At 52.4% G+C, this 22,601-nt stretch overlaps 2 protein-coding genes across 2 annotated transcripts in view; both read left to right on the forward strand.

The window, feature by feature from the left end:
- FCGBP (Fc gamma binding protein) overlaps positions 1-8,837 on the forward strand; it is a 39,354-nt gene extending 30,517 nt beyond the window's left edge. The window contains 6 exon segments of the mRNA XM_077773624.1: positions 29-600; positions 895-1,468; positions 2,412-2,629; positions 5,133-5,516; positions 8,300-8,568; positions 8,693-8,837. Coding sequence (XP_077629750.1) covers positions 29-600; positions 895-1,468; positions 2,412-2,629; positions 5,133-5,516; positions 8,300-8,568; positions 8,693-8,702 — 2,027 coding nt within the window. The 3' untranslated portion in view covers positions 8,703-8,837.
- A 3,673-nt stretch (positions 8,838-12,510) lies between these two features.
- FBL (fibrillarin rRNA 2'-O-methyltransferase) lies at positions 12,511-22,414 on the forward strand. Its single transcript, XM_077773654.1, has 9 exons — positions 12,511-12,616; positions 17,172-17,327; positions 17,447-17,548; positions 17,637-17,731; positions 18,943-19,113; positions 19,963-20,095; positions 21,127-21,239; positions 22,054-22,199; positions 22,310-22,414. The coding sequence occupies exons 1-9, from the start codon at positions 12,607-12,609 to the stop codon at positions 22,332-22,334; spliced, it is 951 nt and encodes a 316-aa protein (XP_077629780.1). The 5' UTR covers positions 12,511-12,606; the 3' UTR covers positions 22,335-22,414.
- Positions 22,415-22,601: the final 187 nt, after the last annotated feature.

The raw sequence follows: 22,601 nt of genomic DNA on the forward strand, positions 1-22,601 counted from the left end.
CTGGCTCATTCCCCTTCTGTCCCCACAGCCCTCCAGTGCCCTCCCCACAGCCACTACAAGCTCTGCGGTGACTCCTGCCCCGTGAGCTGCCCAAGCCTGTCTGTGCCCGAGGGCTGCGTGCAGACCTGTCGGGAGGGCTGCGTCTGTGATGCCGGCTTCGTGCTCAGCGGTGACACCTGTGTGCCTGTGGGCCAGTGCGGATGCCTCCACGACGGCCGCTACTACCCTCTGGGCCAGTCCTTCTACCCGGGCCCTGAGTGTGAGCGGCGCTGCGAGTGCGGGCCGGGTGGCCAAGTCACTTGCCAGCAGGGCTCGGCCTGTGGGCCCTACGAGGTGTGCCGAGTGGAGGACGGCGTCCAGGCCTGTCACCCTACAGGCTGTGGCCGCTGCCTGGCCAATGGGGGCGTCCACTACGTCACCCTTGATGGGCGTGTCTATGACCTCCATGGCTCGTGCTCCTACATCTTGGCCCGAGTCTGCCACCCAAAGCCTGGGGACGAGGACTTTGTCATTGTGCTTGAGAAGAATGCAGCCGGAGAGCCCCAGCAGCTGGTGGTTACTGTGGCTGGCCAGGTGGTGGTGCTAGCACGGGGGTCAAGGGTAAGTAAGGGGACATGGCCTTACCCTGGGGGCTTGAAGGACACATGGACACATTGGNAGCAGGACAGGGCCCACCTGGAGGGCATGAGGGAGCTATGACCCCACTCCAAGGGGACTAAGGGTGACACAGATCTGGGGGTCTGAAGGTGACACAGTCCCTCCCTTGGGCAATCCAAGGACATGGTGCAACCCAAAGGGCCTGAGAGGGACAGAACTCTACCCCAGGAGTCTGAGGGGACTACCGCACTGTGGTACTATGAGTCCCTGACCCCCGGCCCCGGCCCTTCCACCCAGGTCACCATCGACGGCGAGGCTGTGGCCCTGCCTGTGGCTGTGGGTCGTGTGCGGGTGACCGCCGAGGGCCGGAACATGGTTCTCCAGACAACCAAGGGACTGCGGCTTCTCTTTGACGGTGAAGCCCACATCCTCATATCCATCCCGAGCCCCTTCCGTGGCCGGCTCTGTGGCCTCTGTGGGAACTTCAATGGCAACTGGAGCGACGACTTTGTCCTGCCCAGTGGCGCCGTGGCCCCCAGCGTGGACGCCTTCGGGGCCAACTGGCGGGCGCCCAGCTCTTCCCAGGGCTGTGGCGAGGGCTGTGGGCCGGGCGGCTGTCCCGTGTGCTCAGCGGAGGAGACGGCGCCCTATGAGAATGTCAAGGCCTGCGGCCGGCTCCGGGACCCCCACGGCCCTTTCGCGGCCTGCCACGCGGTGCTGAACCCCTCCGAATACTTCCGCCAGTGCGTGTACGACATGTGTGTCCACAAAGGCAACACCGCCTTCCTCTGCCGCAGCCTGGCCGCTTACATGGCGGCCTGCCAGGCGGCCGGTGGGGCCGTGAAACCCTGGAGGACAGACAGCTTCTGCCGTGAGTGTCCGAGGGGGCCCTCGGAGGACTCCAGACCAGGCTCGGGGACACCCCCTGATCTGCTCCTGTCCTGTCTGCCTCTCAGGAGCAGTCCTGCCCTCTTGAAGCCCCCTCCCCAGCTTCTGCCACAGCACACCCTCCCCCCTTTCTTCCTGCCCCGCTGACTCGCCTGCGGGCCCCCCCTCCCATGGCTCCTGAAACCACAGACAGAGCTCTTCCCCAGGACTCATCCTGAACCCTTTCTGTGGGGCCCGGGTGGGCTGGTCAGACAGGCCAGCAGTAGCTCACATAATAAAGCCCGAGTCTGTGACTCACCTGGACGCCCCCCTCCCCCAAGATGGGACCATGTCCCCTCAGATCCTCCAGGACAAGGCAGTTGCCCTCAGCCCCCCAGCCCAGGACTGTACCTCTCTTAGGGGGTACGTTTCCATCAAACTCCCAGGGCAGGGCCGTGTCTCCTTCATTCTCTGCAGGACAGCACCCATGTCCGGGGCCATCATCTACCTCTGTGGCCTTAGATCTGTCCTGTGCTGACAGTAGACGCTGTCTGTCTTCGGCCCTCAACCCTCTCCCGACTGCCAACCTCTGGGGCAGTGGCTTCCTGGACAGTTTTCCCTGGGTTTCCTTCAGGTTCTTCACACCTGCTGTGTTCCCATATGACATCAGCATCTCACCCCAAACCTGACCCTACCATTCTGTGACCCCAAGTCTGCATCTCGGGACAGCCACACCATCCATGGATTGCTCAGGCAGAGCCCAGGGCCTCACCCTGGATGCTTCCCGTGGGTCCTTATAACCCCCTGTTTTGGCCTCATCCGGGCCCTGACCTCTCTGTCCATGCCTCCCCCTGCAGCCCTGGTCACGCTGGGCCGTGACTACCTGTCCACTGATAATGAGCTCCATGGGGCAGGGCATGAGGCGGCTTCCTAGCCAGTGTGCCCAGCACTGCCAGCCCAGATCCGGCGAGCGGGATGCCAAGACCAGGGTCAGGAGCCCCCAGGCCTGACCNGCCAGGGCTCTTGTGCTGCTCTCTCCGGCCTCACGGGCTGCACCAGCCGCTGTTTTGAGGGCTGCGAGTGTGACGACCGCTTCCTGCTCTCGCAGGGCACCTGCGTCCCCGTGCAGGACTGCGGCTGCGCCCACGATGGTCATTACTTGCCGGTGAGCCGGGACTGTAGGTGGGCAGGGAGGGTAGAGGAGCTGGAGGGAGACTCTGAGCTTCTCTGCCAACCCCCTCAAGGATGGGGACAGAGGAACCACCTCCAGTTTCCCACCTGGGTGACTCGATGCTTGTAAAGTGTCTATTTTTCCGGAGGCTCCTGAGACAAAGGCCATAAGCAACCTTGGTGGCTTCAAACCAGGGAAATTTTTCCTGCCAGAGTTCTGGAGGCCAGCGTCAGAAATCAGGGTCAATGGGGCAAAATCGAGGTGCCGGCAGGACAGCACGCCCTCCGGGGGCCCCAGGAAAGAATCTGTTCCTTGCCTCTCCCCATTTTTGGTGGCTGCAGGCATTCCCCGGCTTGTGACACCCGGCCCCAATTTCTGCCTCTGTATCACGCGTCCCCTCCTCTGGTGTGTCACAAAGCCTCCCTTTTATAAGGATATGTACGATTGCATTTAAGGCCCACCCAGGACAGTCTATCCGGCTCCAGATCCTTAGTTTATCACATCTGCAGACACCCTTTTTCCATAGAAGGTAACATTGACTGGTCCCAGGAATTGGGGCCTCATATATTTGGGGGGATATTACCCGGCCTACTACACTCCCCTCTCTGAGCCTCATTTTCTTCCTCTATAACACGAGCTTAATCATTACCCATGCACCACGGGTATCTGAGGATGGGATGTCATTGTGCCTGAGAGGTCCCGACCGGGCACGGGGCCTCACCCTCCGCCTTCATCATACAGTAAAAATGCCAGCACTTTACAACAGCACAGTAGGTAGTGAAGCTGGCAATCGTTTCGTGGTGGAAATTGAAAATTTGATTTCTTTTCATGCTTGATGTTTCCTGAGCTCTTGGTGTGTGCCAGGTTTGTAACAGATGTTAATTCATTGAACGATCCTTTTTTTTTTTTTAATATTGATTTTTGAGACACAGAGAGAGCGAGTGCCTGGGGGGAAGCGGCAGAGATGGGGGCAGGGAGGATCCGAAGCAGAGAGCCGGATACAGGGCTCAAACCCACAAACCGTGAGATCATGACCTGAGCCCAAGTCAGACACTTAACCGCTTAACCAACTGAGCCACCCAGGCACCCCAGACTTTTATTTTTAGAGAATCCAAACTTAAGAAAACCTGCGAGAATTGTACAAAGCACTCCCGCAGACCCATCGTTTAGGTTCTTGTTGACCTTTTGACACGTGTGCTTTCCAACCTCTCTGTATAAGTTTAAATGCACATTTCTTCTGAACCGTTCGAGAGTATGATGCTGACCTGGTGCCCCTTTACCCTAAGTACTTGAGCACACATTTCCCAAGAATATGGAAATTCATTTATAGGATTATGATGGGATTAATTTCCAAATCAGGAAATGAACAGTGATTCAATATCTAAAAGATTGTATTTGAATTTTACCAGTTGTCCCCATAACGTCCTCTGTAACAATTACCTGCCCCCCCTGCACCAGAGTCCCAATGAGGATCAGATGTTGCTTTCAGTTTTTATGAAATTTAATGAGATCATCAGGTAGCAAACATAGATGAAAGACAAAAAGGGTCGAAGGACTGAGCCCAGAGCAAAGTAGCGTTAAGGATTTCAGAGATAAGAATGAACCATGAAGAGAGAGCAGCCAGTCAGGCAGGAGGGGAAAAAAAGTTATTAAGTTAATTTCCAGAGTCAGGCTCCCAGAGCCCTCTGTGTTCTGGGCTGTGGGTGCCAGGACTCCGGGATTTCTGCAATGCCCACTCCTACCTGAACCCATTAGCTTTTGCTGGGTTACAATTTACCCCAAAACACAGCAGCTTTAGACAACTGTTTGTTTAGTCCATGACTGGGACTCTGCTGTTTGAGTGGGCACAGCTGTGTGGTTCTTCTGCTGTCCCGGGGGGGTCACTCAGACATATGTACCCCCGGGGTGGGTCAGCTGAGGGCTGGCTGGAGTACAGTGGTGTCAGCTGGGATCATTGTCTCTCTCCCATGGGATCTCATCCTCCAGCAAACTAGCCCCCGCTTAATCTTATGGCGGCCGGGCAGGGTTCCAAGAAAGAGAGAGAGAGAAAGTGTAAGGTCTCATGAGGCCCAAGCTTGAACTTGGTCCAAGCACTGCTTCTGCTGCATTAAAATAACCAAAGTATAGTTGTAAGGTGAGCCCAGATGCATGGGGGAAGGGGAAGTAAATTTCATCTCTTTTTTTTAATGTTTTTTAAAAATTTATTTTTGAGAGATAGATAGAGTGGGAGAGGGGCAGAGAGAGAAACATACACAGAATCCAAAGCAGGTGGTCAGCACAGAGCCCACCGTGGGGCTTGAACTCACAAACTATGAGACCATGACCTGAGCTGAAGCCGGCTGCTTAACCGACTGAGCCACCCAGGCACCCTGTAAATTTCCTCTCTGAAAGGAAGTTGCCGCAAAAGCATTCTGCGTGGGCCCAGAGGGTTGGAGGATTGTGCCCACTGTTCCGGTCCGCCACACCGCAGTAACCTGGCCCCACTCTCTGTGCGTAGGTGAACTCCTCACTGCTGAGCTCAGACTGCAGCAAGCGCTGTTCCTGCTCCTCACGCACCGGCCTGACGTGCCAGACGGCCAGCTGCACACCAGGCCGCGTATGTGAGGTCCAGGCTGGGGCCCGGGACTGCTGGGCCCCCCAAGGTCTCTGTTCCCTTTCGATGGGTGCCAACCTCACCACCTTCGATGGGCTCCGCAGAGCAGTCACCTCCCCGGGCAGCTACGACGTGTCTTCCCGCTGCCCAGGACCACAGAAAACCATCCCCTGGTACCGTGTGGTCGCTGATGTCCCGCCCTGCCACGGCAGACTCGAGGCTGTGGGCCGGGCCCACATCTTCTTCCAGGACGGGCTCGTGACTGTGAGCCCCATGAAGGGCGTGTGGGTAAGCGGGGGCACAAGGCGGGGGTGGCTTGTCTCCCCTGGGCTTTTGTGCTTCCTGCTACAGTGTCCCCACAGTCCTGGCTGCTCTCTGGCCTGCGTTTTCTTTGTCCAGCTCTCTGCAATGTAGTCTCTGGATTTGTGTTTGTCTCAGTATTTCAAACTTTAGTCCCTGTGCCCTGGCTGAGTTCTTGAGGAGCAAAACACACACTCAAGCAAATTAGTAGTTTTGAGAGCAGTGTTCATCGAAACTCTGTTGGTCGCAAGTAACAGAAAATGAATTCAGATTGCCTTGAGCAGAAAGGAATTTACTGGCCCACCGAACTAGAAAATCCAGGCATAGAGCCTCAGGAGTGGCTGGATCCAGGCGCCCTGGCAGTATTATCTGGATTTATGCCTCCATCTTTTAGACTTGCTGTTCACCAAATCCATTTCATTCCCTGTGGTTCCCCACAACATCCCCACAAGACAGGGACTGCTATTATCCCCATTTTACACAGAGGATAAAGTAGGGCCCAAGAAGGTGAAATCATTTATTTAAGTAATTCAGTCAGTGCCTGAGATCCCACCAGCTTTGAACCCACCAGCCCCAGGCTCAGTTCCCAACGACCTTGGGTGGGAATGAGGTGCTGGTGGTAACCGTGGCTACAAGGGACCAAGATGGTTTCCAGGTGCTCGGTGGGAACTTCCTCTGGACTCGGACAAACCTGGGCCACAGATCCTTCCCTCACCTGCCCTTCATCTCGCTCTTCGGGACCCCCTCGGGCCTGTCATTGTTTGCCTCCAGGAGTCTGTTCCAGCCCCGTTGCCCTCTCCCTTCTGCCCCTTGACTTCCTCTCACGTAGAGCTGCCTTGTGTTTACGAACCCCATAGCTCTCACTATACCTGCTCCAGATTTCTGAGAGGGAATCTGTTTGGTCGAACTGAGAGCTGATGCCAACTTATGGTCTAATCGTTCATGGCCCACATGTTAGAGACCCGGACCCAAGCATGGATGTCAGGCTACGCTAAAGTCCCTAGAGGAGCATGTCTCTATTTCCATGACCTGTTTGTGAATTGCAGAGACATCCACTGAGGTTCTCTGGACTCAGCGGAGAGATCCAGCCCATGCCCCACGCACGTCTCCCTCAGTGGATGGTGCGTCCTCCCACCAACGCACAGACATGGTCCAAGACTCAGAAGCAGGGCTTGAGTTCTCTTTAGGGTAATCAGAACCCATCATTCCTTTTCTCTGGCCATCTGCCTGATCCATAATTCAGGTTAACAGACACCTAGTCTTGACCTTCCCTTGCCGCTCTATCATGAAACAGTTCTCTATATGCCAGGCAGATGCTCTAAAAATGTGTATCAGATCGGGGGTAAAACTCTACGGTGGCTTCCCAGAGCAGCATTCCAAACCCAAGCCACTTGCCTCCCTTGGCCTACAAGGCCTTGTGTGATCTGACTCCTGCTGGCCTCCAGCCCCACTGCCTGTAACTCCTTCCCTCATTAGCCGTGCTAATGATCGGCTGAGCTGGCCTTTCTGCTATTTGTACAGCAGATCAAGCTTGTTCCCACCTCAGGACTTCACGTTTGCTATTCCTGCTGCTACCGGGCTCTTCACCCACGTGGTCTGCATTGACTCCTTCTCACGCTCCAGGTCTCAGTTCCAATGTTCATTCTATAGCAAGGCCTTTTCTGACTACCTATGGAAGCTCTTCCTGTCCATCCCAATCTCGATGCTATCACCCTGTCTTACTTCCTTCAACATACTTCTCGATATCTGAAGTTATCCATTATTTGTTTGTGTTTATTGCCTTTCTCCATCACCAGAATATAATCCTCAGGTTGGACAATGGTCATGTCTGTCTTGATCATCGTTTTGTTCCCAGTATCCAGAATAGGGCCTGGCCACCGGAAGATGATTCCCAGGAAAAGTTTGGTTTTGTGAATACATTCAGCCCTGTTCCCTCTACAACAGGCTATGTTCCGAGTGACACAGATGTTCTTCCCTATCTTCTATCCATCCACTCACCCATCTACCCATCCATCCATCCATCCATCCATCCATCCATCCATCCATCCATCCACACATCCATCCATCCATCCATCCATCCATCCATCCATCCATCCATCCATCCATCCATCTATCCATGGATATCTACCAATCTTTCCAATCATCTGCCAGAGGAAGACCTAGACCCAAAACATTTAGGAAAAAAGAACTTTTCCTTCAAAGAAGGTTTTCTAGAGAGTCTAACTTTATAAGGATTAACTCATCAGTGAAAACAGACAGTAGTTACTTAACTCATATAAGGTTACAAAGGATACTGAGTCCACAGCTTATGATAGAGAAACAGTAATTTTCTCACATGACTGTGATACTTTCCAGGTTGTTACTTGTCTTTAGACATCAGCATTGAAAAAATAAGCCATGCAGTTGTTTTTGTTAGAGAACCATCAACTTACAGGACATGCTTAAAGGTTCTTTTATGTTGAAAAAGTAGAACAGGATGATACTGGGGTTTGATTGTGTATTTATCTGTCTGATATAAAGGGCTCCCCACCACCCTGGCTGCCCTTGGAATGCTTTGTGCATGCCTGTTTATCCATTGATGCATCTCTTTGTCCATCTCTTCTCTGTCCTTTTAACCCTCTGTCCAAATTTCCAGCTAGCTATGTCCACATCTCTCCATACAGTGCATGCATCCACATCTTCATCTGTCTCTGCTTTTGCTCCTTGAACTTCTTGTCTTGCTTAGAGTCTCCATCCTGGTAACACTCTGTGTTTTCCTCAACCACCACCAGGTGAATGGTCTCCGAGTGGCACTCCCAGCTGAGGTATTAACATCTGTGTCCGTGCGTCAGAACCCCGATGGCTCCGTGCTAGTCCAGCAGAAAGCAGGGGTCCAGGTGTGGCTTGGCACCAATGGGCAGCTGGCTGTGATAGTCAGCAGGGACCATGCTGGGAAGCTGTGTGGGGCCTGTGGAAACTTTGATGGGGACCAGACCAATGATGGGCTTGACTCCCAGAAGACGACATTGGAGAGCTGGAGAGCTCAGGACTTCTCCCCATGGTGAGGAATGTAGCATGGAAGCCAGGCCACTTGGGCCAGGGGCACCTGGGTCCCCATGGGAAGCAGGAGGTGGGGGTAGGTGCTCAGTGTGCAAGAGGAAGTGCTAAGAGTCTGTCTTTTACAGTCACACCTGATCAGCCATCCACCAGGAATGAGGACTTCAGGACCGGATTCTCCTGGAGACTGCAGTAATTGGAGGCTGCACAGTGTCCCTGTGTGTCCCTATGCTATTCTACCCCTTTAATGAGCCACTGAGGCCAACTGCAAGAGCACTGAATAAATATCTTAGGCTAAGCTGCATGCCGATGTGTGTGTCTTATGCCTTCTCCTCCCTGACTCTCCTTCCTGCATAGCAACTGTCAGATGCCTGGGGCATCTGGCACACAATGAATATTTATTGGGGGGGAGGGGTCAAAGCATGGATGGGTGGGTGGATGGGTGGAGGGATGGATGGGTGGATGAAAAGGACAGGGGAGGGAGGGAGGGAAGGGACATGGATGGGTGGATGGAGGAGTGGAGAAATAGGAAGATGGGGAAATAGATGCTTAAAAAAGTAGATGAAGAGAAGATGAACCATTGGATGGAGGGAAGGGTCAAAAAGGGAAAGAGGGGGGCACCTAGGTGGTTCAATTGGTTAAGCGTCTGACTTTGGCTCAGGTCATGATCTCAGAGTTCATGGGTTTGAGCCCTGCTTCGGGCTCTGTGCTGACAGCTCAGAGCCTGGAGTCTGCTTCGGATTCTGTGTTTCCCTCTCTCTCTGCCTCTCCTCCACTCCACTCACGCTCTGTCTCTCCCTTTCTCTCAAAAATAAATGAAAGTTAAAACAATTTTTAAAAAGGGAAAGAGGGATAGATTCTATTCTAGCTTCATCATTTATAACCCAACAAGTTAATTTCTCTGTCACTCCGTTTTCTCATATGTCTTCGTCTGTTCAGCTGCTATCACAAAATATCATAGAACAAGTGGCTTATAAACAATAGAAATTGATTTCTCACAGTGCTGGAGGCTGGGAAGTCCAAGATCAAAGCACTAGCAAATTTGGTGTCTGGCAAGAGACCTCTTCCTGGTTCATGATTGGCTATCTCCTCATGTGTCCTTATGTGGCTGAGGGGTAAGAGGGCCTTTGGGTCTCTTTTATAAAGGCAACTAATCTCATTCTTGAGGGCTCCACCCTCATGGCCTAATCACCTCCCAAAGGCCCCACCTCCAAATACCATCACATTAGGGATTATGTTCCAACATAAGAATTTTGAGGGGACTCAAAGTCTCAGTCAACAGCATCATATTTAAAGCAGAGTTTGGGGCACCTGGGTGGTTCAGTTGGTTAAGCCTCCGACTTCAGCTCAGATCTCGTGGTTCGTGGGTTTGAACCCCACGATGGGCTCTGTGCTGATAGTTCAGAGCCTGGAGCCTGCTTCAGATTCTGTGTCTCCCTCTCTCTCTGCCCCTCCCCTGCTCACATAGACACACTCTCTCAAAATAAATAAACTTCAAAAATCTTTTAAAAATAAAAATTTGTTTTTGACCGTTGAGGAAGTACAAATATGTGGCTGTGTTATTTGATTATATGAGGGACTTCTTGTTAATTTTGTTAAGTGTGACAATGTAAGAAAATGTTCTCTTTTTTCTTAAGAGATGCATACTCAGATATATGGGAGTGTAATAGCAAAATATTGAGATTGGCTTTAAAATGCCCTAGCAAAAAAAGAGGGCAATTGGGGTGCCTAGCTGGCTCAGTCAGTGGAGCATGTGACTCTTGGGGTTGTGAGTTCAAGCCCCACATTGCATGTAGAGCTGATTTTAAAAAAAAAGAAAGAGGAACACCTGGGTGACTCAGTTGGTTAAGCATTTGACTCTTGATTTTGGTTCAGGTTATGATTTCATAGTTCGTGAGTTCGAGCCCCACATCACGCACTGATAGTGTGGAGCCTGCTCAGGATTCCATCTCTCTCCCTCTCTCTTTGACCCTCCCTTGCTCGCTCGCTCTCTCTCTCTCTCTCAAAATAAACTTTTAAAAAAGATTAAAAAAGAAAGAAGGAAAGAAAGAAAAAGGAAGGAAGGAAGGAAGAAAAAGAAAGAAAGAGAAAGAAAAAGAAAAAGAAATGGGGCAAAATGTAAGGCTCAGAAAGCATTGATAGTTTTTGAGGCTGAATGATGAGTAAATGGGGTTTCTTCTATTCCTCTACTTTTGTATAGGGTTTAAAACTTTGTTACACATTTTTAAAAAATTGAGGCATGAAGTTCCCCATCATAACAGCCCCTGATGAGTTCTGCATACTTGGTCCTAATGTGTTTTTTTGTTTTTTTTTCACTGAAAAGTGTACACAACGCCAGTCCTTTTGACTCCACCTTGGCCATTCCTTCATTCATTTGATAAATGTATTTGAGGACGTACTATATGTTAAATGTGAGATTCCTTGTGTTAGGTGGAAAATGCTCTGGAAAGATCAATGCTGTGATTAGAGGGCTGGAACTTTCAGCACCCAGCCTCCCCAACCCATCCCCGTCCCCTGCATCACCACCACCCCTGGGAAAGGAAATGTGACTCAAGATTGATTTAACCACCAACGGCCAATAACTTAATCAATTATGCCTATGTATAAGATCTCCATAAAAACTCTAAATAATAGGGTTCGGAGAACTTCTGGTTGGTGAACACACTAAGGACCTTGGAGAGTGACACGCCTGGATTGTGTGTGGAAGGTCCACGCTGCTTCCTCCACACCTTGCCCTATTCCGAGCCTCGCATCAGGCTCTGTGCTGACAGCTCCAAGCCCGGAGCCTGCTTTGGATTCTGTGTCTCCCTCTCTCTCTGCCCCTCCCCTGCTTGTGCTCTGTTTTTGTCTCTCAAAAAATAAAATAAAACGTTAAAATTTTTTAAAAAATAAAATAGGTCCAACCACTTTGGAAAAACAGTGTGTCCCTTTCTTTAAAAAGTAAGCACACGTTGGGGTGCCTGGGTGGCTCCGTCAGTTAAGTGTCTGACTTCGGCTCAGGTCATGATCTCATGCATTCGTGGGTTCGAGCCCCATATCCGACTCTATGCTGACAGCTAGCTCAGAGCCTGGAGCCTGCTTCAGATTCTGTATCTCCCTCTCTCTCTGACCCTCCCCTGCTCACGCTGTGTCTCTCTCTCAGAAATAAATAAAAACAAAAAATAAATAAATAAAAGGTAAGCACACGTTTATAATAGGACTCAGTCATTTGACTCCTAGGACCCTTTTCAAAAAAAAAATGAAAGCATACTTCCACACAAATATCTATACATGAATGTACAGAGCACCGTTATTCAGAATAACCCAAAACGAAACAGCCCAAATGACCATCATTGTGTGATTCCCTTAGTAGGAAAGGGGAAGATGGAAGTATTCTGAAACTGGATCAGGTAATGGTTGTACAAATAATAAAAATTTACTAAAATTCATTGACCCATATACTTATGGATTTTATATGTAAATTATGCTTTGACATACCATTTAAAATTTAACATGTTGCCGATACTACTAACAGGGAAAATAAGAAATGAGAGGGGTGTTTCAGTTAGTTAAGCGTCTGACTCTTGGATCTCGGCTCAGTGTCTGGTGCATAAATGTTCTTACCATTGCATGAATGTGAGCCCAGGGTCTTCCCTATTCTTAGGGGTGGAAATAGGTCAGGGAAGGCTTTTGGGTGTACAAGCGTCCTTAGGGAGTTAATTGGAAATAGAGACGAGGGGCAGAGGGCACAGCCTGGGGATGACCCCTGATTAGGAGTTGGAAGTAGGGTGGGCTCGTACCGGTGAAGAGGAAACAGGAAGCGCATTCTGAGTAGCGATCTCTTAACTGGCAGCGCGTAAAGCCACGGACCCGGCGGTGCCCTGAGGGGCTTTCAGAGCCCCCNAGAGCTCCGGCCCGGGCTGGGACTCCGAGAGGCGGGGCTTCGAGGCTGCGTCACACGCCGTGCGTCGCCGCGCGTGCGTTCCTTTCCACGTGCGAAAGCAGCCGACTCGTGTAGCCTGGGGCGCTGCAGGGTTCCGAACAGCCGAGCTGAGCTCCCGTCATGAAGCCAGGTGCCGGCCGGGAGTGGGGTCCGGGGTCTGGGACTGGGGCGGGCACGAATCGAGGGGCCAGACCGGAATCGGAGGGGCGGGGCCTTGGCCTAGGGGTAGGGGATCCGGTCTCTGTGCGGAGGGGGTCCTGGTTCCGGTCTTCTGTGACGAGGGGGCTCTTGGTTCAGCCTTGTGATTGACGCTGACCCCGGGGTTCGGGTTCCTGGTCTGGAGATGTGTGACTGGCTTCGGAGGTCACGGTCGTGAGTCGAGGGTCCTGGGCCTGACATGGGGATGCCTGAACTAAGATTTATCTCAATGAGGCCGTCATTAGGGGTCTTGGTGATTGGACAGGGGGTGGCAGTGGGGAGTACTGACCCAGGGTCTGGATCCAGGCACCTGGCATCTTGACTCTCTGGCCTTGGGATTTCGGGGTAATGTCTTGGTTCAGAGGTGGAGAGTCCCGATTTGGGGTCGTGGAGAACCCCCTTAGCCTTGCGTATCACTACCGCAGCGACCGTCCCCTGGGCCCCCAGCCCAGCCGAGTCTTAGAGAGGGCCGTGGTGAAGGAGGACTCCCGGTTTGATAGTGTGTGGCCTGCTCTGTCCCACTTTCCCGCTCTCTACTCTCCCGAGGGGGCGGATCCCTGAGATTTGAGCGATCAGGGTAATTCGCGGTGAGAATTTACACAAGCCCAAGATACGCTTAGCGGTTGTCGGAGTCGATTGTGGGAGTTGGCGGAGAGCCGGGCGGAGATAGTCACAGGAGAGGAGTGGTTTTATTCATTTGATTTTCCCCCCGAGACCCTGATGAACCCACCCCACCTCCCTCATGGCAGATTGATGAGAGTCCTGACTTTGACAGCAGAAAGGTCTCAATTCACTTCTTTGCTTCTGAAGCTACTGTGTGACCTTGGGCAAGTGGCTTTACCTCTCTGATTCTGTTATCTCCTGAGTAAAATGGCGCCCAGTTACCATTTAGCAAGATCGTGTTAAGAAGAAATAGCCTGTTGCGGTGATCATTTTGCAGCGTGTACGTGTACAGATCGACAGGTTGTACGTGGTCGCCTCATGCGATGTTGTGTGTCAGTTACATCCCAGTAAAGTTCAGGAAAAAGCATAGAGCTTGACATGATAGTATTGCCTCTCATTGTTATCTTTATCTTCTCAAGAGGAACAAAATCAGGGTCCTTCTCCCTGGTGTCTCAGCTCTTCCTAAATCAGGCTGTGCCCCTCCGCCCATTTGCCCCACTAGAGTTTAGGGAAATCTTCCACCGTGACCCAGAAGGTCTGCTTCCTCCTTCAGGTCTTCCTTGTTTCTTTGTTGTTTTCTTTAGTCCATGTGTGGAGAAATGGGGTGATCTGGTGGGAGGGGGGTTGGATCCACGCCCCCTCCCAGCCTCCCTTCCTCTTCAGCACTGGGCTGTGTACCTCTGACGGTGGCGCGCCCCAGGCACCCTGTGATCTGGTAATGCCTGCTCCCTCCCAACCCTACCTTCGCTGTGTTAAGATTTGAAGTTGCTGAAGTTTAATCTAGGGTCGGCTCTTCACTTCATTGGGGCCGATGGAGAGAAGAAGCCTTTGGGGGGTTTTGAGCAGGGACAGGATGCAGTCCGACGGGCATCTTTAAAAGGATGGGCTTCTGGCTTCTGCGTGTGAGGGGCCTCGGGGGAGCAGAAGTGTGGAAGCAGGCACATTAGTGGGAAGTTCGTTGCCGTGATCTAGTGGGAGGTGATGTGGCTTGGACCAGGGTGACAAACTGTCACCTACCTGACACATTGTCACCATTGGGAAATCTGCTTTGAAGGTGGAGCCACCAGCTTGTATGTGGGGGTAAGAGAGGGGTCAAGGGTAACTAAGGGCTTGGGCGCATGTAACTGGAAGGGTGGAGCATCCGTTTTTGAGATGGGGGAAGGTTATGGAGGAGAGCAGGTTTTAAAGCGGAGGTTGGGGGGGTGTCTGTGGACCCTCCTCCCAAAACTTCTGGGAAAGTCTGTGCGAGCATGTGTTTTCCCGAGGAGCCAGTACTTTGGGTACATTTTTGTAAGCTCCCCAGGACCTGAAATGGAATAGGCTATGCTTTGAGAATCCAGGACTGAAAGTTGACACTCCTGTCCCCTGTGCCCCATGCCATGCCCACTCTTCTCCTGTCTCTGTTCCATCAGGCCTGGTTGAGTCTCTTAAGCCTAGTGGTTTCTCCTCTAAGTAGGAAGGAGGGGGCCTCCCTCTCCCCTCATTGAATCCTCATTTTCAATCTGTGTGCCAGGCTGTGTATCGAAGGAAGTGCTTTGTGCATATCAAGCCATTTACTTACTCTCTGCAGCTGTGTTACCATCGTATCTCTGTCTTACAGATGAAGTGTTCAAGCTTCCCACGAACCTTCCCTACTCTCCAGGGCCCTGAATGGCATGGCCATAGCCCTGTATGGGAGGCACGAACTGCTTGAGGGGAGGGGACCAGGGTGCTCCGGTCACCGTGACATCACCCGCTTCCTGAATGAACAGAGAGGGTGCTTTTTCCTGGAGGCAGAACCCAGGGAGTTAAGAGTCCTCAGCAGACAGTTGATTCAGTGTTTACCAAGCCCCCCACACTTTGTGCCAAGTGTATGCATGGTGCCGGGGCTGCAGTGTGACCGGAACAGTTAAAACATCCCTGTCCCTTTGGGCTTTGATGCTGGTGCAGGAGTCAGGCACTAATAAAATAAAAACTGCCATGGATTCCCATTGCCGGGGAGAACAAGAAGGCGGGGTCAAGGTAGGGAGCCCAGGGGCTCTTCTGAGGAAGGAATGTTTCATCAGAGGCCTGAGTGCAGTGAAGAAGCAAACGTCCCCGGGAGCCAGGCGGTGGGAAGGGCCGATATTAAGGGTCTAGAAGCTGGAGGATGAGTTTGAGGAGGAAGCGTGTGAGGCCCAGCAGAGAAAGAGGGAGGTCACAGAAGTCAGCAGGGCCTTGTGACGACAGCTCTTAGTTCTGGCAGCACATTTCGAATCTCCGGGGGACTTTGAAAAGCCCCTGTGCTGGCCAACGAAATCAGAGTCTCTAGGTTCCAGGCCTTCGCCAAAGGTGAGGCCCACTGATCTGGGGCTTTGGGAGCCAGAGAAAGGCATTTGGGTTTCATTTTCAGTGTGATGGAAAACCATTCAGGGGATTCAGGCGGGGGCATGAAGAGACGGCGATTTGCGGTTTCGAAAAGGTCAGTCGCCGGCTGCCCTGTGGACAGGAGAGTGTAGAAGGAGCAGAGGGAGAAAAGGTAGACCCCTCTCTCCGAAAGTGTTCCTTTCGAACGCTTCCGTCACGAATGGCGCTCAGAAAGTTCTACGTTTTCATCTTCAACGCCGTGGCGGGGTGCATGAAGCTTTCAGAGAGGGGAATACGGCGCGCCTCTCCAGAAACTCCAGCAAGCTCACTACTGAGCAGTTTTACATCGAGGGAGATTATTTTTTTTAAAGCATCACTAATTTTCACGCTATTGTGGTTGGCGGAAAGGACGGCAGAGGAAACTGCCCCAGGAGAACACGGAATCTGTTCGCACCAGAATTCCATCCGCCTCTGTCGTCGTTTTGTGCTCAGTGAAGGGAACAAGTTTGATCTGACCTGAGCTGATGAAAATAAAGCCTCTCTGAATCTCCTTTTCTTTTTTTCCCCTATCTATCTATCTATCTGTCTATCCATCCATCCATCCATCCATCCATCCATCTAGCCCCCTGAGCAGGGAGGGACTTCTGCAAGTAAGTTTGCAAGCAGAGAGGAAACCCTCTGTTTGAGGGTTGGCGTTTTCTTCCAGACACCGGTTCAGGAGCGGGAGGGCCTGGAAATGTTTCCAGGGTCTGAGGGACCTTGTTGCCACGTGGTTGCGCTTCTCTGGGCTAATACTGAACACAGGATGGAGGGGCACCTGGGTGGCTCAGTCGGTTAAGTGTCTGACTTTGGCTCAGGTTGCAATCCCATGGTTCGTGAGTTCGAGCCCCGCGTCGGGCTCATGGCTGTCAGTGCAGAGCCCTCTTTGGATCCTCTGTCTATACCCCTCAACACTCTCTCAAAAATAAACGTTTAAAAAAAGAAAGAAAGAAAATAGGATGGATCCTGCCAATCTGCTACCCAATCGAGAGAAAAGCAGGATGTTTACAATAACTGACGTCAGTCTATGTGTCCCTCCCCTACCTGCACCGTGTAATTTCTCCCTTTCGATACTCAGTATTGTGAGTTTTGCAGTTATCCCTTTGCCTCTTTTTTTGCGGGGGTGGGGTGGGGGTGGCACGGGGTGTGGCATTGTTTAATTTTAATTGTTGCTGACCTTTACAAAAGATGTTATGTTGGGCATGGTTTTCTCTGACTTGCTTTTTCACTTGCATTACGACTCTAAGATGTTCATAATCTATCTGTCGCATGTAATGGTAGCTCCTCGTCATCATTGATTATGAATGTGCCCCCCATTCTGCCGAGGGACATCTAGGTTGGGCCTGATTTTGTGGCTACTGTGGGTATTCGAGGACACCCCCCAGCGGAACTTACGAGATGCGGGAATAATAACATCTCCAGCTTCGTTGCCCTGATTCCTGTTTCTGTTGCTACTGCAGGTTTCAGCCCCCGTGGGGGCGGCTTCGGTGGCCGAGGAGGCTTTGGTGACCGTGGTGGACGTGGTGGAGGCCGAGGAGGCTTCGGCGGGGGCAGGGGTCGTGGTGGAGGCTTTAGGGGCCGTGGCCGAGGAGGAGGAGGAGGAGGAGGAGGAGGTGGTGAGTGATGGGGGGGATGGGGGGGCGGGGAATGCAGTCAGGAGGCTGTGCCTGGGCTTGGGGCTCAGGGAGGAAGAGATCACGGGGTCTCCCTCTCTCACTGCACCTCTGCCTTGTAGGAGGAGGGTTCCAGTCTGGCGGCAACCGGGGTCGTGGTCGGGGAGGCAAGAGAGGAAACCAGTCGGGGAAGAATGTGATGGTAGAACCCCATCGGCATGAAGGTGAGCGAGGAAGGTGGGGAGCTGCTGAGGGTGGGGTGCGCTGGGGCGCGGCCCAGAGTCTTCACCCCGCACTGCTCCCCTCACTTAGGTGTCTTCATTTGTCGAGGAAAGGAAGACGCGCTCGTCACCAAGAATCTGGTCCCCGGAGAGTCAGTTTATGGAGAGAAGAGAGTCTCCATTTCGGTGAGACCAGGGTCCCAGCCGACGGGGCAGCCAGCCGTCTGGCCCCCCTGCCCGCCCCCGCATGTGTCCTGTGCAGGCCAGCCAGGGGGTCATCTTAATACCGAAGGCAGATCCCCGTGGCTGCCAGGGCAAAGTGCCAGGTCCTCAGTGTGCCCCAGAAGACAGGGCGTTCCAGCTCCCCCTCCCTGCCCCTCACCTAGCATCTTCCAGCCACACAGACCTCCTTGCTCACCCCCCAGCTGGCTTCTTTCACCCCCAGTGTCCCTGGTCGGATGTCACCTTGTCTCTCTCACAAGGCCGCCTTGCACCACCCAGTCTGTCAAAAGCAGCCCTCACCGCGCACCCTCTGCCTTGTGATCCCATGTTCTTTATGGCCAGGCCTGCTCGGGGCCCATCTGTGTCCTTTCTGCGCCCTCTCCTGATGCCGAGAGTGCGCTTCCCCAGGTGGCTTGCCTGGCCCCGGCCTCCCTCGGGGTCTCTGCAGGCGTCTCCTGGGCTCTTCCCTGGCCACCCTTTCTCATTTTCACCCGTCCCTCAGCCCGCGCCCCATGCTTCACGTCCCCTTTCCTGCCGTGATCTTTTCTCCTTAGCACCCGCCCCTGGCTGCTGCACCGTGTGTTAGTTCAGTGCATACTTAGTCCTTGAGGGCAAGCGTCTCTGTCTCATTCACTGTGCATCCCCGGTCCTGGCCTGGATGCGGCGCACAGGGTGTGCTGGCACAGCGAACGTTTGTCGAGTGAACGCAGGTCCTGCGTCCAGTGCGGTCGTATTCTCTATGTTGTCTGTCTGTCCCCGCCCTTCTGCCTGAGTCCGGAACCTCCATGAGAGGGCAGGCCCTGCACGTGTTTTATGGTCATTGACGTGTATGTGTGTTCATTTCCCTCCCTTCCTTTCTCTTTCTCTCTCTCTCTCTCTCCCTCTCTCCCTCTCTCCCTCAGAGAGAGAGGGTACAAGTGAGCAAGGGACAGAGAGAGAGGGGGGGAGAGAACAGCAGGGCTCGTGGCTCACCCAGTGTAGGAACTCAGGAACCGTGAGATCATGACCTGAGCCCAGGTCGGATGTTTAACCAACTGAGCCACCCTGGTTTCCACCTGTGTTCATATCTTGAACAGTGAATGAACGCCTGGGGCCTTAGGGCTAAGGGCGGTGGAGTCTAGCGGAAGAGCCCAGCACTGACTGGCTTCCATCCATCCCCCTCTTTCCCGGCCCAGGAGGGAGATGACAAGATCGAGTACCGTGCCTGGAACCCCTTCCGCTCCAAGCTGGCAGCAGCAATCCTGGGCGGCGTGGACCAGATCCACATCAAGCCTGGGGCCAAGGTGCTCTACCTCGGGGCTGCGTCCGGCACCACCGTCTCCCACGTCTCTGACATCGTAGGCCCGGTGAGTGGATGGAGGGGTGGGTCAGGGCCGGTGGTGAGGTGGAAGGGAGGGAGAGGCTGCCCCCGACAGCCTGGAGGCCATGGCCGCTTCCCTGTACCGGCTAGCTTGGAGCTAGGCCCCTGCCTCACTCCTGAGTTCTTGGCCTGGAGGGAAAGGAGCTGTATAATTTAGTGGTTCAAAACACCAGGCTCTGATGTGGGCATTTAACAGTGAGGTGGCTTTCAGGAAGTTATTTAACCTACCTGGGCCTCGGTTTACCCCTCTGGAAAATGGGGTTACTGTGAAGATAAATGAGGGAATTCCTGTAAAATACTCAAGAGCGGTGCCTGGCCCATTGTAAGTGTTCTTAGCTGTTAGGACTTCACTTCTGTACTGGCCCTGCTTCTTGTTATTTTTTTGTTTTTAAGTTTTATTTCTGAGAGAGAGAGGCAGCATGAGCAAGGGAGGGGTCAGAGAGAGAGGGAGACACAGAATCTGAAGCAGGCTCTGAGCTGTCAGCACAGAGCCTGACGTGGGGCTTGCACCCACAAACCATGAGATGGTGACCTGAGCCGAAGTCGGACGCTTAGCCGACTGAGCCATCCAGACGCCCCTTTGCTTCCTCGTTTGAAGATTATATTGAGGGACTGGGCTTTCAGATCGAGCAAAGTGAGATTCAGTCATCGTAGGCCGGTGACTTTATGTCTCTGGACCTCACTTTATTAATCTGTAAGATGGACATAACAGTAGCTGTTCAATGGCAGGGTTTTGATTTGGGGATTTGAAGAGATGCTACATGAGGTGTTTGGGCCCAGAGTGGGTGTTCCATCTAAGAACTAGTATCAGTATTTATTATTTGCTTTATTGTAGGACGGTCTGGTCTATGCAGTTGAGTTCTCCCACCGCTCTGGCCGTGACCTCATTAACTTGGCCAAGAAGAGGACCAACATTATCCCTGTTATCGAAGATGCCCGGCACCCGCACAAATACCGCATGCTCATCGGTGAGGGGTCCGGGGTTGTGCAGTCCAGGCCGCGCCAGGACTCCTGGCCAAGGTGGCCAGGGCCCTGATCCGAGTGGAATCAGAGTGGATGAGCAGGCCTGAGTCTGCAGGAGTGAAGAGGGTGGGGGGAGCCAGGTGATGGTGTCTGGCGGGCCTGGAGGAACAGCCTCCTTCCTGGCCTCTCCCTAGGCACCCCTGTACTTTCGGCTTCCCTCCAGAACATGGTATTTTTATGCTGCCCCTGGCTTATGTATAAAAGCCCCCTTCAGAGATCCTCCTCCTCCTCCTCCTCTTCTGGTGAGATCATAACCCAGAAAACACAAACTGAGTGTGGCCTTCGCCGAGAGGGTCCTGTTGTGAATATTACTTTGTTCTCAAAAAAAAGTTTGGAAGCGTGATGTAAAACCGGAACTCCTTATAAACCACCCTCAGAGGTAACTGATTGATATGAGCAATTTAATAAGCTGCTTTTCCCAATTAAAAAAAGTCAGTTTTCATTATCCCCTCCTCCCTGCCCTCCCCCACCCCCCATGACACTAGCTTAAAAGTAATACTTTGCATTCCGCTGGTTTTCTCTTGAGGTGTTTCCCCCCATGCGTTCATACAATAACCTTTGTCCCAGCGACTTAGTTATTTAGACAATCCTGCAGGCACTCTTGCCTGTAAGTACTTACCTTTACTTGCCTTTTTGATGAGTGTGTTTGTCCCCCCACCCCCACCCTAAGACCCGGGAGCATCTTGAGAGTAAGGTCTGGGTCTGACTCCTCTCTGTCCCCCACACCCAGCCTGGGCCTGGCCACAGAGCAGGTGGCTGTCGCGACTTACGAGAGGAATGAATAGATGGCGAGACGGGGTTTCTTGGACCCATCCTGGGGGCGCTGCAGAGGGAGGAGGGTCAGTGGGGGGAAGTGAGACTGGAAGCAGGGGAAGGCTCTGCCAGGAACCTGCTGGTAACCGGGGTGCAGGCCTCATGGGAGGAGCTGGGAAGGTCTAACGGGTCCCCTCTGTAACTGCTGCGTCTTTCTCCCTAGCAATGGTGGATGTGATCTTTGCTGATGTGGCCCAGCCAGACCAGACCCGGATCGTAGCCCTGAATGCCCACACCTTCCTTCGTAACGGAGGACACTTTGTGATTTCCATTAAGGTATGAGGCTTGGAGGAGTCCAAGATGGGGTGATAGTATCTTCTCTCTAACTGCCAAGCAGTCCATCAAGACAAGGGAGGCCTCCATCCTGGATGCCTAATCCAGTCAGCCTCTATCCCTGCCCCCAGTCAAACAGCACCTGATGAAGAGTGTCTGTAAAACAACAAGGCTTTGCTTGGGCGTGGCAATAGAATGTAGTGGTCAAGTGAGTGATCGGCAAGTCTGACCGTTTGAATTTGAATTCCAGCTTGCTTTGTGACTTTGAGCAAGTTCCCTAACTTGGTACCTATTTCTTCACTTATAGAGTATAAATATTAGGCGTGTGTCTTTTAGTGTTGTATGTAAGGATTAAACTAATATATATGAAGTGTTTAGAACAATGATATTCAAATAAATTTAGGTAAATGCTAGGTGCATTTTCAAAAACATTTTATTTTAAAATAAAGATCTTCAGCTAGAGTCACCATTTGTTGGGCTTTTGTTACATTTGATTTTGTATTCTCAGCATTACTATTGTTAAAGAAAGAGAAAGTAAAACAAAACAAAACCCAGCCTGGGTATAACATTTAAACACGGGCTTTTAAATAAAACAAATAAACACGGGCTTTTAGATAAATAGGTCTCTGGTGAAATCTTCCTGTTCCAAATCCAAACCAACTTGAAAATTTCTCTAATGAAGTCTTTCTCCCTCCATTCCCAAAACCGGAGTTTCACGGAGTTTCCAATAAAAACAAATACTTGCGGTTTAAAGAGCACAAAAAAAGGGAAAACAGCTCAAAGCCTTGCTGCAGACTTCAAGTTCTCTCTCCTGCAGGCCAACTGCATTGACTCCACGGCCTCTGCGGAGGCCGTGTTTGCCTCTGAAGTGAAGAAGATGCAGCAGGAGAACATGAAGCCCCAGGAGCAGTTGACCTTGGAGCCGTACGAAAGAGACCACGCCGTGGTGGTGGGCGTGTACAGGTGAGCAGGGGGCCCGGGAAGCCACCAAGACAGCCCTGCGGGTTGGCGCTTGGTAGGAGTGCCAGAAAACGGTGACAGGCTCTGAATCCCTTCTCTCCTTCCTCTTACAGGCCACCTCCCAAGGTGAAGAACTGAAGTCCAGCGCCATCCGGATTGCGAGAGATTGTGTTGCTACTGTTACACGTGTGTTTTTCTATTAAAAGACTCCTCCATTGCCTCTGTCTGCTGATTGCTCAGCGACCTCCTTTCAACAGGGCGCATGCTCCCTTCGTCAACCGGCGCGGTGGTGCGGGCGGGCGAGCTCATCCGGTCACACGTGCGCATGCTCCTTGCTTGGCTGCCTTTTGCGCAGTCGCAGTCCGGATTTCGGTGTTTGGGCGGGGTTGGTAGCTTTCTGTGCGT

Source organism: Crocuta crocuta, unplaced genomic scaffold (genome assembly GCF_008692635.1).
Source record: "Crocuta crocuta isolate KB4526 unplaced genomic scaffold, BGI_CrCroc_1.0 scaffold267, whole genome shotgun sequence".
Taxonomy (NCBI): domain Eukaryota; kingdom Metazoa; phylum Chordata; class Mammalia; order Carnivora; family Hyaenidae; genus Crocuta; species Crocuta crocuta.